The sequence below is a fragment of the Choloepus didactylus genome, chromosome 5 (genome assembly GCF_015220235.1).
Source record: "Choloepus didactylus isolate mChoDid1 chromosome 5, mChoDid1.pri, whole genome shotgun sequence".
NCBI lineage: Eukaryota > Metazoa > Chordata > Mammalia > Pilosa > Megalonychidae > Choloepus > Choloepus didactylus.
The window spans coordinates 76,998,249-77,011,894 of record NC_051311.1 but is presented as its reverse complement, the minus strand read 5'-3'; the positions used below and the strand labels follow the sequence as shown (position 1 = coordinate 77,011,894).

General features: G+C 32.5%; 1 protein-coding gene across 1 annotated transcript in view; it reads left to right on the top strand.

Moving 5' to 3' along the window:
* CAPZA2 (capping actin protein of muscle Z-line subunit alpha 2) overlaps nucleotides 1–13,646 on the top strand; it is a 71,452-nt gene that overhangs the window by 45,543 nt on the left and 12,263 nt on the right. The window contains exons 3-4 of the mRNA XM_037836323.1: nucleotides 6,172–6,223; nucleotides 13,061–13,124. Of these exons, the coding sequence (XP_037692251.1) occupies nucleotides 6,172–6,223; nucleotides 13,061–13,124 (116 nt within the window). The remainder of the gene's footprint in view (nucleotides 1–6,171; nucleotides 6,224–13,060; nucleotides 13,125–13,646) is intronic.

Below are 13,646 nucleotides of genomic sequence, written 5' to 3'. Positions count from 1 at the left end.
AAAGTTTATAATTTTGGTGAGATCACATTTTTCCGTTTTCCTTTTGTTGTTCGTTTGTTGGTTATAAAGTCTGAGAAACCATTGCCTAACATAAGGTCCTGAAGCTTCTTCCCTCCATTTTCTTCTCAGAGATTTATAGTTCTGGCTGTCATATTTAGGTCTGATCCATTTTGAGTTGATTTTTGTATATCATGTAAGGTAGAGCATCCTTTTTTTTTTTTTTTTTTTTTTTTTTTCCATAGAACTTCCAGTACAATGTTGAATACCGATTGTTCCAGATCTTAGAGGGAAAGCTTTTAGACTCACCATTGAGTATGATACTAACTATGGGGTTTTCATTTATGCCTTTTATCATGTTGGGGAGTTTCCTTCTATTCCTAGTGCTCTAAGTGTTTTTATCAAGAAGGGGTGCTGGATTTTGTCAGATGTCTTTTTTTTGCATCAGATGTGGGTTTTCTTCTTTCATTCTGTTAATGTAACGCATTACATTAATTGATTTTCTTATGAAAGGTTTTTGATGACTGATTCAATCTCTTTACTGGTTAGTGGTTTGTTGAGATCTATTTCTTCTTGAGCCAGTGTAGGTAGTTTATGTGTTTTTAGGAATTTTTCTCTGTCATGTAAGTAATTTAATTTGTTGGCATGTAGTTCATAGTATCTTCTTATAGTGCTTTTTATTTCTGTGGGGTCAGTAGTAATGTCCCCTTTCATTTCAGATTTTAGTTATTTTTTGTGTCCTCTTTTTTTCTTCATCAGTGTGACAAATTTTGTTGATACTTATTAATCGTTTCAAAGAACCAACTTTTGGTTTTGTTGATTTTTCTCTTTTTTTTTTATTCTCTGTTTTCATTTATCTCCTCTCTAATCATTGTTATTTCCTTCCTTCTGCTCACTCTGGGTTTAGTTTGCTGTCTTTCTCTAGTTCCTCCAGTTTTAAGGTTAGGTCTCTGGTTTACTTCCTTTTTTTTTTTTTTTTTTTAATGTAAGAATTTGAAGCTATAAATTTCCCTCTTAGCACTACCTTTGCTACATCCCATATGTTTTTGTATGTTGTATATTCATTTTCATTAACTTCAAGATATTTTCTAATTTTCCCTTGTGTTTTCCACTTTAACTCATTCGTGTTGGTTGTTTATGAGTACATTGTTTACTTTTCATATATTTGTGAGTTTTCCATTTCCCCCTCTGTTCTTGATTTCTAGCATTATTACATTGTGCCTAGAGAGTATACATTGTATGACTTCAGTATTTTTTAATTTATTGAGACTTGTTTGTGACCCAGCATATGGTCTGTCCTGGTGAATGAGCCCTTTGCACTGGAGAAGAAAGTGCATTTTGTTTGCTGTTAGGTGTTGTGTTCTATTTATTTCTGAGATGTCTAAGGTCTAATTGGCTTATGATATCGTTCAAGTCTTCTATTACCTTATGATCATCTCTCTAGATGTTCCATCCATTATTGAAAGTGGTGTATTCAAGTCTCCTACTATTAATGTAGAGCCATCTTAATTTTCCCTTCAAATCTGTTAATATTTGCTTCACATGCTTTTGGGTTCTGCTGTTAGGTGCATATACCTATATATTTTTAATTGTTATATCATTTTTTTAATTGACCTCTTTAACAGTATTCGACTGTCTTTGTCCCTCATAACAGTTTTGTTTTTTTTTTTTACTTAGAGTTTATTTTATCTGTTATAACTATCCCAGCCCTCTTTTGGTTACTGCTTGCATGCTATATTTTTTCCCATCATTTCACTTTCAATCTGCTTATGTCTTAAGGTATAATTTAAAGTGAGTGTCTAGTAAACAGCATATATTTGGGTCATGCTTTTGTATCCATTCTACCAATCTCTGCCTTTTGACTGGAGAGTTTAAGCCATTTACATTAAAGTAACTACTGATAAAGGAGGACTTGCTTCTGCCATTGCTATTTGGTCTTTGTGTATCTTACACCATTTTTGTCCCACAGTTTTTTTTATTAATGCCTACTTTCATATTTATTAATGCATACTTTCATATTTATTTGATTTTTTTATATTGTGCCCTATTGAGTCTGTTCACATTTCTTTCTGGATGTTTTTTCATATATATTCCTTGCGGTTACCATGGGTTAAAATTTAACATGCTAATTATTTGATTTGATACCAGCTTGACTTCAATAACATGCACATACACAGTTCCTATTTTCTCCATCCCCCCACCTTTTTTTGCACTTGTTGCAAATGATATCTTTGTACATCATATGTCCAGAACCATTGATTTATCATTACTTTTTATGTATTTGCATTTTAGCACCTGTAAGAAGTAAGGGGTAGAATAACATACCAAAAAATACAATGCAATATTACTGGCATTTATAATTACCCATATGGTTACCTGTATCAGAGATCTTTATTTCTTTATGCTATTGTGACCCACTGTCTAGTATCCTTTCCTAGAATTCCTAGAATTCCCTTTAGCATGCCTTGTGGGGCAGGTCTAGTGGTAATGAACTCTTAGCTTTTATTTATCTGGGAATGTCTTAATTTCTCTCTCTTTTTTTAAAGAAAGTCTCAGTGGATATGTAATTATTGGTTTATCAGTTGTTTTCTCTCTGCGCTTTCTAAAATTTAACCACCAAGCTATCCTTAAAAGAACCATCAAAATTCTACATTGTAAAATATCTGGAAATTAAAATAATTCTTCCTTTTTAGATAGCTATAGAATCTTAAGTAATGAAATGTGGAATTGGGAAGAATTCAAAACTGTTTTTGCTCTCTGTAGGACTGACTGCTGTTTTTAATATTCAGCTACTATAACCTAAATATACATTAATACATTGATGGTTTGGGGCATCAAAGAAGATAATCTCTTCTCCTTAGGTCAAAAGTTGGCATGTGAGTTAAATTGTGAAAGGTGTGGCTTCAATAAAGTCAGTAACCCCAAAACTCCTGTACTGTTTGTAAAGCCAAGAATAAGATCTAATATAAAGAAAAGTTTTAGAGTTACATAATGTTCTTATGCTGAATTAAAGCCCTACATATTTTTTAAACCAGGAAGGTCTAGAAAGAATGTGAGTCCTGGAAAGTGCTCTTTAAGTCTTGTTTAAAATTGACATTGAATGTATGTGTTCTGCATTGAGGTATATATAGTAAATTTAGGCAGTTAGCATGAGCCATTAAATAGGCCTGAAGTGGGGAGCAGGTTGTGGAATAGAAGTGGGATATAGGACGTTATTTATAAAATTAATACATTTTAACTCAGGGCTCTTTTATTTTTACATTTTAAAAATAATTAAATATTTGAGAGGGAAATCTTATATGAATTTGACTGTTTTCATTGCTATTTCTATTGATAACCTTGGTGTCAGAATGATTTCAAGAAGAGCCACAAATTTTCAGAATTGGGAAGTCATGAAATCTTATAAGTTTAGTGATTCACAAATGCTGTTTCCTGGACTGGCTAGATTAGAACCATTGAAGCAAGGATTTCTGGTCTTCACTTTTAGAGACTGATTTGGTAGGTCTGGGGCTGGGACTCTGAAATCTGTCTCTTATCTATTGTATCTACCTGTAATTTCTTTTAACCTTCCACCTACCACCTTGTGATTCTGGTGTGTTCCCTGGCTTGGAACCACAGCCTAATACCCTCTTGAAGAGTAGTATTTTATTTTATTCAAATTCTCCTCTTTCTGTTTCTCCTTCTGATAAAAGCATGGACTATTTTCCCAGAGTAGTTAACTGAATCACATATTACTAGACTTTAAATTCTTTTCTCGTCTGTAACTAGAAAAGATACACCAGCATACAATACCAGTTATTTATTATATTTTAAATGTTGAAGATAAATGAATCATTTATCAAATACGACCTCTCGTGCTTTGTGGGATAGGAATACCTATAATTTGTAAATGTCCATTTTTTTTATATAGCATTTAGGCAAATGCTTCCATTGTTTAAAATCAGCTAATTTAGAAAGTCAATTAGTGCCATTTTAGTGGTTAGCAAAAGAGATTGTTAAATTGGCGCTTCTACTGAAAAGAGATATTTTAATAAGCAATATTTTTCTTTTGAAATAGCTTAATTATTTTTATAAAAATGGTTCATGGTCAATATTAAAGTTTACTACAGGCCAAAAAGAATCTAACCTAAAAACCACCCAAATTTCTACCATCCAGTTCTCCACTGTTTGGATGAAATACTTCCAACATCTCTCAAATCAGACACATACATATATAGCATTACATATGTATGATGATACTACACATGCTGAATTATCCCCTTCCTGTTTGTTATATTATGGATGTATTTCCATATTGATAAATATATATCTACATTATTTTTAATGGCTGCCCATTTGACACTGTACATAAGAATTATAATCTATGTTATGTTTTACCAGTTTCTTAATGGGCGATATTTAGGTTATTGTAAGATTATACATAATTTTGTGCATAGGATTTTTTTTTTTTTTTTTTGTATTTCAGCATTTATCTCAGGGGATAAAGGAATTGACATTGCCTGGTAAAAAGCTCTGCATATTTAAAATTTTTAAGCAGTATTGCTAACTTGCCTTCCAGAAAGGTGTTCTAAGCTTGAAAAATCTAATAAAGGAAAACAGTTGTTTTTATGGCATTTTTGTTTTTTTAATTTATTAGGTTTGAGTTTTCTTCATATGTTTTCTGGATGCTTGGTTAATTCTATAAAAGATATATTTACATATTTTGCTTGTATTTCTATTAGTGTGTTCTTTATTGTCTTCTGCATTATAAGAAGAGCTCTTTGTATATTAACTATATTAACTATTGTCATATTGCATTTTTTTAAGCTTTCTTTATAGAACTTTGGAGGTAGGCAAGAATTTTAATTAAAATGACAACAGTTTTATCACTCCATAATTTGTATGAGTGATAAAATGAATGATAATATTGGTGGATTAATACAGCTCTCATAAATCACATCTTTGAATAAAAAGCATTATGAAACTTACAAGCAGAATTAAGAAACTGTATACAAAGTTAATTATATGTAGTCAATGTGGATTCCAGAGAAGGACAAAAGACATGGCTCAACAACATACTGAAGGGAAAATGTACTTAGAAAATTTGTTTTTCTTTAAGAAGAAAACTTCCCCATTAATGAAAGAAATGTACATTTTAAAAGTTTATTTTATTAACTTATTTTATTAGTGGTATAACTAAAATGTAGAATATTAGCCAGCATTTATATTAAAGGCTAAAGAATTTTTTTTCTTATACATGTTTATAAGAGTGGAATTGTTAAGTAAATTTTTTTAACATTGGATGGATTACTATGATGGCATATTCATGAAATCATGAATATAAAGACAGTAAAAATTTCAGAAAGTATTTAATGAAAAAATTAGGTTACATTTATTTTATGTATTCTGTGATAGCAGTTATGTAAAATAACCGAATGCTTAGGAAAAATGATCACAGAAAATACACCAAGACTAGAAGGTAATTATCTTTGTTTGGTTTTTGGTGAAATTATGATAATTTTTTCTTTTAAGTTTTACAAAGTGCTTGGGTTTTCCAATAAATTCGTCTATAAAAGTCATGTTTTAATGATTAATTAGCTAAATGTCTGCAAATAATTAAGGCTAAAAAATTAGGAAAGAAGAATCAACATCCAAAGTGAAGTCACCAAATCAAGTAAAACAGTTATCCATAACCGAACTAAATATATTTATCTATTGAACCTGAGCGCCAAAGGACAGAAATGCTTCCAGCTGGAGTCTGTTCACAGCTGTTTCTTGTTTATCACTTTTTGTATAGAGCAGATTCATTTTAAACTGATGATAGTAATGCCAAACTAAGAGGCATAGTGCTAAGTCTTTTCTGCAGATCTTACTCCACCATGTTTCTGATGTAGCTTGTCTCTACTTTAGTTCTGTGGAGATGAGTTACAGTCTGCCTGTATTTACTATTAAGGATATAAAATAACATGTATTTCATTCTTTCTTCCATTTCCTAATCAAAATCTCTGTTTAAATATTGTGTGTATTCATTCGTGTTTGTGGTTATTTTGGGTATCAGAGTGATATTTTGCGCTTGCTTGTATTAAGTGGGGAGATAGGGTTAATAATATATGACCAAAATAATCTACATTCCTTACATTCTTCAAACATAGAAAATTAATATAAGGCATAATTTTTTTAATTTTTATTTTGCAGATGTTCGGTTACTGCTTAACAATGATAATCTTCTCAGGGAAGGAGCAGCCCAGTAAGTATCATGTATTACATTATCATAACTAAAGTTACATGGTCAAAGAAAATATGTTTTAAAAGTGGTTTATGAGCACTAATCCCTGAAGTAGATATTGCATGTCAGTTTGAAATACATAAAATTGTGTAGGCTAGAAGAGCCTAGTATAATATTTTTGGTCATAGAAGAACATAGAGATACAATTATAACATGAGATTTTCTATACATTTTGTGTGGGCTTTGCAATGGCTTATATATTCAGTTAATACTACTTTTTTTATATTTACAAAGTTGGATAAAAGTATTGTAGAAACTGATTTTTGGAATTGTCATTGCCATTGCTTTAACTCTTATATGAAGTTACTGTTTGTTATATGTAACTTTAATAGGTTCTGAGATCTTTGAGGGTTGGAAATCTGTTTTATTCATCAAGTGACTAATGTATTATTTAACAAATGTCTACTGAATTTGTGAGTGATTCAAAATCACTAGGCAATTCAAAATCCTAATACATTGTCTTTTGACCAATGGCCACAGCCCTGACTTCCATAGCTGTCTTAGGATTTCACTCCCATCTCCCAGAATAAGATTTAGGGACCCATATTTTAGGCTAAACAACTCCATTACTCATTTGAAAATGGTGAAATTGAACAGTGCTTTACAAAGAGTGTTAAGTATCTGTCCAGCAAGCTATTTTTGCCTACCCAATATGTGAAATCTTGACTAATGGCATTTTCTCTAATTCTGTTTTTCAGCATTCTAACATTGAAGGCTTTATCAAATAAATCTGGCTATATACAGATTATATATTATATAAGATTATAAGATTACAATATTATGTTAAAGTGCTTTGTAAGAGTCAGTTTACTTTACCCCTATTGACTGTGGTTAACTTCTGAGTGAATAGCCACTAAATTCTAATTCTTTAAGCCTTGTTGAGATTATTTGTGCATTCAAGTAAGAGTAATTTTCTTTATAATAGTATATAGCATATTGACAGCAATCTTATCTTTTGGAAGCTAAGAAAAGGTACTTTGTCAACTTTTAACAACAGTACTTTCAGAATAAAACTTCACTCTGAGGACTTTTTGGTAAATGAATAGATGTATGGGTTGTTCCATATAGGTGCAAAAATTAGTGGATTTTTATAAATTAAGAGAATAAGAAACTAGACATATTGAGAGACAAGAGTTTTCTCCAACAGAATAAAAATGTAATGATCAGAGAAATAGTTATACATTTGACTCAAGATATGTGAAAGTATTGCACACTTTACGTGTCCAAAGAAGTACTTATCTGATGACAGTTACATTGAATTTAAGTAAATTGAACTTACTCTAGAAGAAATTTTAATTTAATCTGCATTTCTCTCGTATTATAAACCAAAGTTTTTGGACAGTTGTAGTCAGTGTTTTGAAAGATACATACATTGAAATAGGAAATGCATTATATTATTATCTTTTTTAAACTTGAGTCTTTGAGGAAATCAATGATTGATAAAACAAGATGCTTTCTAGTATGACCCCTGAGGAAAAAAACGTGAAAAACTTCACTTGAGAAACTTCAAATTTTCTTGCATGTGGTTATACTATCAGTAAATGTGAACTGGATGAACAAGGAGAGAACCTGTTCATTATTTTTGTTAACTTCAGTACTATTCTTCATACAAAATTTCTCAAAATTAAGTATTCAAAAATATTCAGTCAAGTTTGTTTTGTAGACATCTGAGAGGTCTTTGAAGTACAAAAATAGAATTTTTCTCAGTGGTTGACTTTTACTTAAAGTCTGTTTTGTCCAATATTATTATAGCTCTTTTTGGTTCCTATTTGTATGGAATATCTTTTTCCATTCTTTCACTTTCAACTTATTTGTGCCTTGGGTCTAAGGTGAGTCTCTTGTAAACAACATATAGTTGGATCATGCTTTTTTTATCCCTTCTGTCAGTCTTTGTCTTTTCATTGGGGAGTTTAATCCATTAACATTCAGTGTGTTTACTGTAAAGACAGCACTTACTTAAGCCATTTTGTCCTTTGGTTTTCAGTCATATCTTTTTTTTGTCTCTCTCTTCCTTTATTGCAGTCTCCTTTTCCATGTAGTTGTTCTTTTGTCATGTATCTGATTGATCCCTTTCTCATTTCTGTTTCGATATATATTTTTAAATATTTTCTTTGTGGTTACCCTGGGGTTTATATTATACAACCTATGTCTGTAATGTACTAATTTGAAAAGATACCAGCTTAGCTTCAATGGCATACATGTTCTTTGCTCCTATATCCTTCTGTTTCCCCTCTTTATGGTGTTTTTATCCCACTTTACCTCTTTATATTCCATGTCCATTATCAGGAAATATGCCTTTTTCTTGTTCAACTGTATTCTGACTTTTATAGGAATTAAAAACTAGAGTTGTATATTGCGGATACAGTATTACTGGATTCTGCATTTACCCTTTTGGTTACCCTTACTGAAGATCTTCATTTCTTCAGACTACTCCAAACCACTCTCACCTGTCTTTTTCTTTCAACCTGCAGAACTCCTTTATTATAAATTCTTGTAGGGCAGGTCTCTTGTTGATTAACTCCCTAAGTATTTGTTTATCTGTGAATATTTTAAACTCTTCGTCAGTTTTGAAGGATAGCCAGATGAAGAATTTGGGGCTGGCAGTTTTTCTTTTTCAGTAGTTAATATATATCATACCACTGTCTTCTCTCCTCCATGATTTCTAATGAGAAATCAGCACTGAGTCTTATCGAAGATACCTTGTATGTGATAAATCACTTTTCTCTTGCTGCTTTTAGAATTCTCTCTTTAACCTTTAGCATTTGACATTCTGGTTAGTACGTGTCTTGGAGTAGGTCTATTAGGATTTATTCTGTTTGAAGTATGTTGTGCTTTTTGAACATGTATATTTATGTCTTTCGTAAGAGTTGGGAAGTTTTGGGTCATTATTTCCTCCAAATAGTCCTTTTCTGTCCCTTTTCCTTCTCTTCTTCTTCTGGGACACCCGTAACACATATGTTTGTGTGCTTCATGGTGTCACTCAAATCCCTGCGACACTGCTCAATTTTTTCTTGTCTTTTCTCTTATGACTGTATGATTTTGATTGTCCTGTCTTCTAGTTTGCTGATTCTTCTGCCTGTTCAAGTCTGCTGCTATAATCCTCTAAGTTTATTTTTAATCTCCATTATATGTCTTTCATTCCCATAATTTCTGTTATGTTTCTTTTTATACTTTCTTATGCTCACACATTGTCTTCTTACTATCCTTTAGCTATATATCCATATTTTCCTTCATCTCCCTGAATTAAGGAGATTTGTTTGAACGTCTTTGAGTAGTTGCTCCAAATTCTGAGTCTCCTCTGAAGTTTTGGTTTGTTCCCTTGACTGAGCCATATCTCCCTGTTTCTTAGTCTGGTTTATAATTTTTTACTGATATCTGGGCATCTTATTATCTTGATAAATTAACTCTGAAGGTCAGTCTCTCTCTTTTCTAGGGTTTTATTGTTGGCTGGCTTTGTGTTAAAGCTTTTCTTTGATATTTGGTCCATCTTATTCTGTACCTTTAGAGGATCCCATGTTTAACTGTTCAGATTTTCTCAGCTCTTCTTGATTCTTGCCTTAGATATGTGGTACAACTTTTAAGATTGCATTTTCTGTGCAATTGTTTCACTTTGAGAAGAAAGCTTCCTTTCTTCTGTTCCTTCTCCAGGAATCTTGATCTGTTCTGTTTGGTTTTCTGCAGAATTTTCTCCCCAGCTCCTATGATTTATTTAAATTCCCTCCCTCCCTCAATGTCCCTCTTTCCTTAAACTTTTTGTTCTGGGACCCATCCTGTCTTATAGCAGTTCAGTCCACCACCACCCCTATTTTTTCTATGAGGCTTTTCTGCCTCCAGTTTCTTCCCTGTTAGGGTATCCCACCCCAGGGAGCCAGGTGGGGTCAATCCAGAAAGATAGGTCAATCCAGAAAAGTCCATTTTGTGTTTAGGTGGTCCAGCCAACAGCAACTGCATTGAGTGTGTGCCCCTATTACCAACAGTTCTGCCTCGGACTCTCTCTTTTATTTTTCATCTTGGGGGCCATTTTGTGGTTCTAATGAGACATCTTTAATGGGCAGAAACTTAGTATTTTTTAGAGTAAAATTATACATACTGAAGTGTTGGTGCTGTCAACTCTAGAACACCTTGGAATATTCAGGACAGTTGAATGCCTGCTTTACTGTGATGATGAGATAAACAAACCTCTTAGAGATTTTTTTTCCTATGTATTACAATAGAGATATGTCAGAGACCTTGGAACCCAAAGGAAGAAATATTGAATTTCTGTTTAGAGGTAGTTTTTGAGTTGAGTGTTAAATGATGAACAAAATTTTAATAGTGAGTAAAGGAAATGACATGGCTAAAACATGATGGAAAATATTAAATATTAAATATAGCTTAGTGAATAATAGCAAAGGTTGTAGAAATCTAAAAACAGGAGCAGGGGACTTGGAAATGGAAGCTTGAGCCACAGAACTCCACAAGGACAGGGAAATCGTAGTTTTCCCTGTGTCTTGTTGAGTGCTTAATGCATAGTAATAAGAGCCCAGTAAATATTTGTATGGATGAAGGGGTTGGTGAGTGGATGATGAGTGGGTAGGTAGAGTAAGTTTTCTGAAATGAATGGAACATTGGAAGTCGTCTAGTCCAAACCCCTCTTTTTATAGATGCAGTAAGTGGGGCCCATTCTAGCTAATGACAGGGTTGGAACCAAACCCAGGTATTCTGATTCCTAGATTAGTAAGTACCTTTTCCACTTTACTGTATAGTTGTCACCTGTTTAACTTGTTTTAAGCATTTAGGGTAAAATTTTACCTACTTCATGTTCAAGTTTCCTATTCTTCCCCAACCCCACAAGTTATGGGTGAATGGGGTTTAAATGACATTCTGGGCAATAAAAGGGTTTGGGTCTACCCTGGGACCAAATTACTATTTAAATTTTCATTTAAATATGGCTTTTACAGGGAAATGAATCTTAATTTGTAAGTAATTTAGTTTACAGACATAGTTTTGAGATAAAGCTCTTCTGAAAGTTAATAACTGCCTTGTTGTATTGAGGCTATTCCTAGGAAAAGGAGCATTTTAATGAATTAAGAAAATCAAGAGTAACTACTTCTTTCCATCTCCATGTACTTCTATATTACCCTTATCTTTTTTGAGCATGCAGTGTCATGAATTTGACAGCTAGCAATTTAATCCTTTTTTTTAATTCATTTTATTGAGATATATTCACATACCATGCAGTCATACAAAACAAAGCTTACATTCGATTGTTCACAGTACCATTACATAGTTGTGCGTTCTTCACCAAAATCGATCCCTGACACCTTCATCACCACACACAGAAAAATAACAAGAGTAATAATTAAAGTGAAAAAGAGCAATTGAAGTAAAAAAGAACACTGGGTACCTTTGTCTGTTTGTTTGTTTGTTTCCTTCCCCCATTTTTCTACTCATCCATCCATAAACTAGACAGAGGGGAGTGTGGTCCTTATGGCTTTCCCAATCACATTGTCATCCCTCATAAGCTACATTTTTATACAGTCGTCTTCAAGTTTCATGGGTTCTGGGTTATAGTTTGATAGTTTCAGGTATCCACCACCAGCTACCCCAATTCATTAGAACATAAAAATGGTTGTGTATATTGTGCGTAAGAGTGCCCGCCAGAGTGACCTCTCAGCTCCTTTTGGAATCTCTGCCACTGAAGCTTATTTCATTTCCTTTCACTTCCCTCTTTTGGTCAAGAAGATGTTCTCCATCCCACGATGCCGGGTCTACGTTCCTTCCCAGGAGTCACATTCCACGTTGCCAGGGAGATTCAGTCCCCTGGGCGTCTGATCCCACGTAGGGGGGAGGGCAGTGTTAATCCTTGTTTTATTTTTACAGTTACTAGTCTCCTAGTGGCTCTGCTTTGCTTCCTAAATAAAATAATTATTTCATCATTTGGGGCCTTTCAGTTGAATTCAGTAAACATAACCAAATACCTGCTACATGCCAGGCATTGAGCTTGGTGCTTTCTGTGATGTTGGACCTATCTTACCTTTCCATCTTAATTTCTCAAAATTCTCTTTCTCTACAAAAACTCTATTCCAGCTAATTACAATGTTTGTCAATATTTTTCTGTATTCTCATACTGGTTCCACTCATTCAAATACATTTTTCTTTGCATGCCTCCTGTTTCTTCAAGACTAGAGCCTACCCAGTTTTTCAAGGCCATTTTTCAGTTATCACTCCCATATAAAATTACCCCAGTTCTCTTCTCTTTTTACGCTTGCCTCAATAAAACGCAGTTTTTCTTTTTTAATATTCTGCATGGTACTTAATTGGTAGTTCTTTTGTGGTACTTTCTGTTTTGTGTTATGGTTACATGTATCTATTATTTTTCCTATTCAACCATAAGCCTTTGCTCCAAAGAAATAACTGATTATTTTTGCCGCTCTCATAGCACCTGGTCTGTTTCCTGGAATGTTGTATAGAATATATATAGTCACATGAATGGTTATATATGTTATAGGTACCTAACCTTTACTTTCAGGGTCTTGAATGAAAAGGCCAATTATATTTACTAATTTACTTTTACTTTGCTATGCATTGAAAGCTGTATACCATTAATCAGTCTTAAAGCTAGTCATATCTGTATAATATTTATAACTAATATAAGGTCAATAATGGAGAATTATAATTTTATTTATCTTGCTGTGTGCAATACAGGAAATTTTTTTTTGACAGGAGAAGCAACAATTTAAAATTTTGACAGGTTAAATGTTATTCTGAAAAAGCATTAAATGTATAATTTGAAGTAATTGACTTTTTTTTCTTTAGTGCATTTGCACAGTATAACTTGGACCAGTTTACTCCAGTAAAAATTGAGGGTTATGAAGATCAGGTATGTTTCATGTTAATATAAGATCCAAATATTCTTTGTTTCATTTATAATGGTTTATGTATCTTGCAAGAATTGTGAAGTGGTATGTTTAAAGATAAAAAAAATTGTTGTTTAAATCATAGCTACTTTTGAGCAAAGTAATTAAAAATTTAAATTTTTTTGAGCTCAGTAGTGATATTAGCTAGTAGAAGTTCCTTTTAGAAATAGTCAGATGTAATTCATTTTAGATTTTAGAAAATAATTGCTTTAAATCACTTTCTTGTTTTTCATAGGGAAAAAAACTAATCCTTTATTAATCCAAAATCTAGAGTATATATTAGTAAAATTTACATCATAATTTGTTTGCTCTCTGGAATTCCACAGTTCTTCATGTAAGTAACTTAGCATTTAGCAATTATTAAATCTTTGCTTTCCAAAATGCAAGTTAGAATTGCTAAGCTAAGAAAAGCCATGAAAGATCATTAGCATTGTTTTTTTTTTTTTTGGTTTAGAGTTGTTAATAATTGAATGGTGATTTTATGA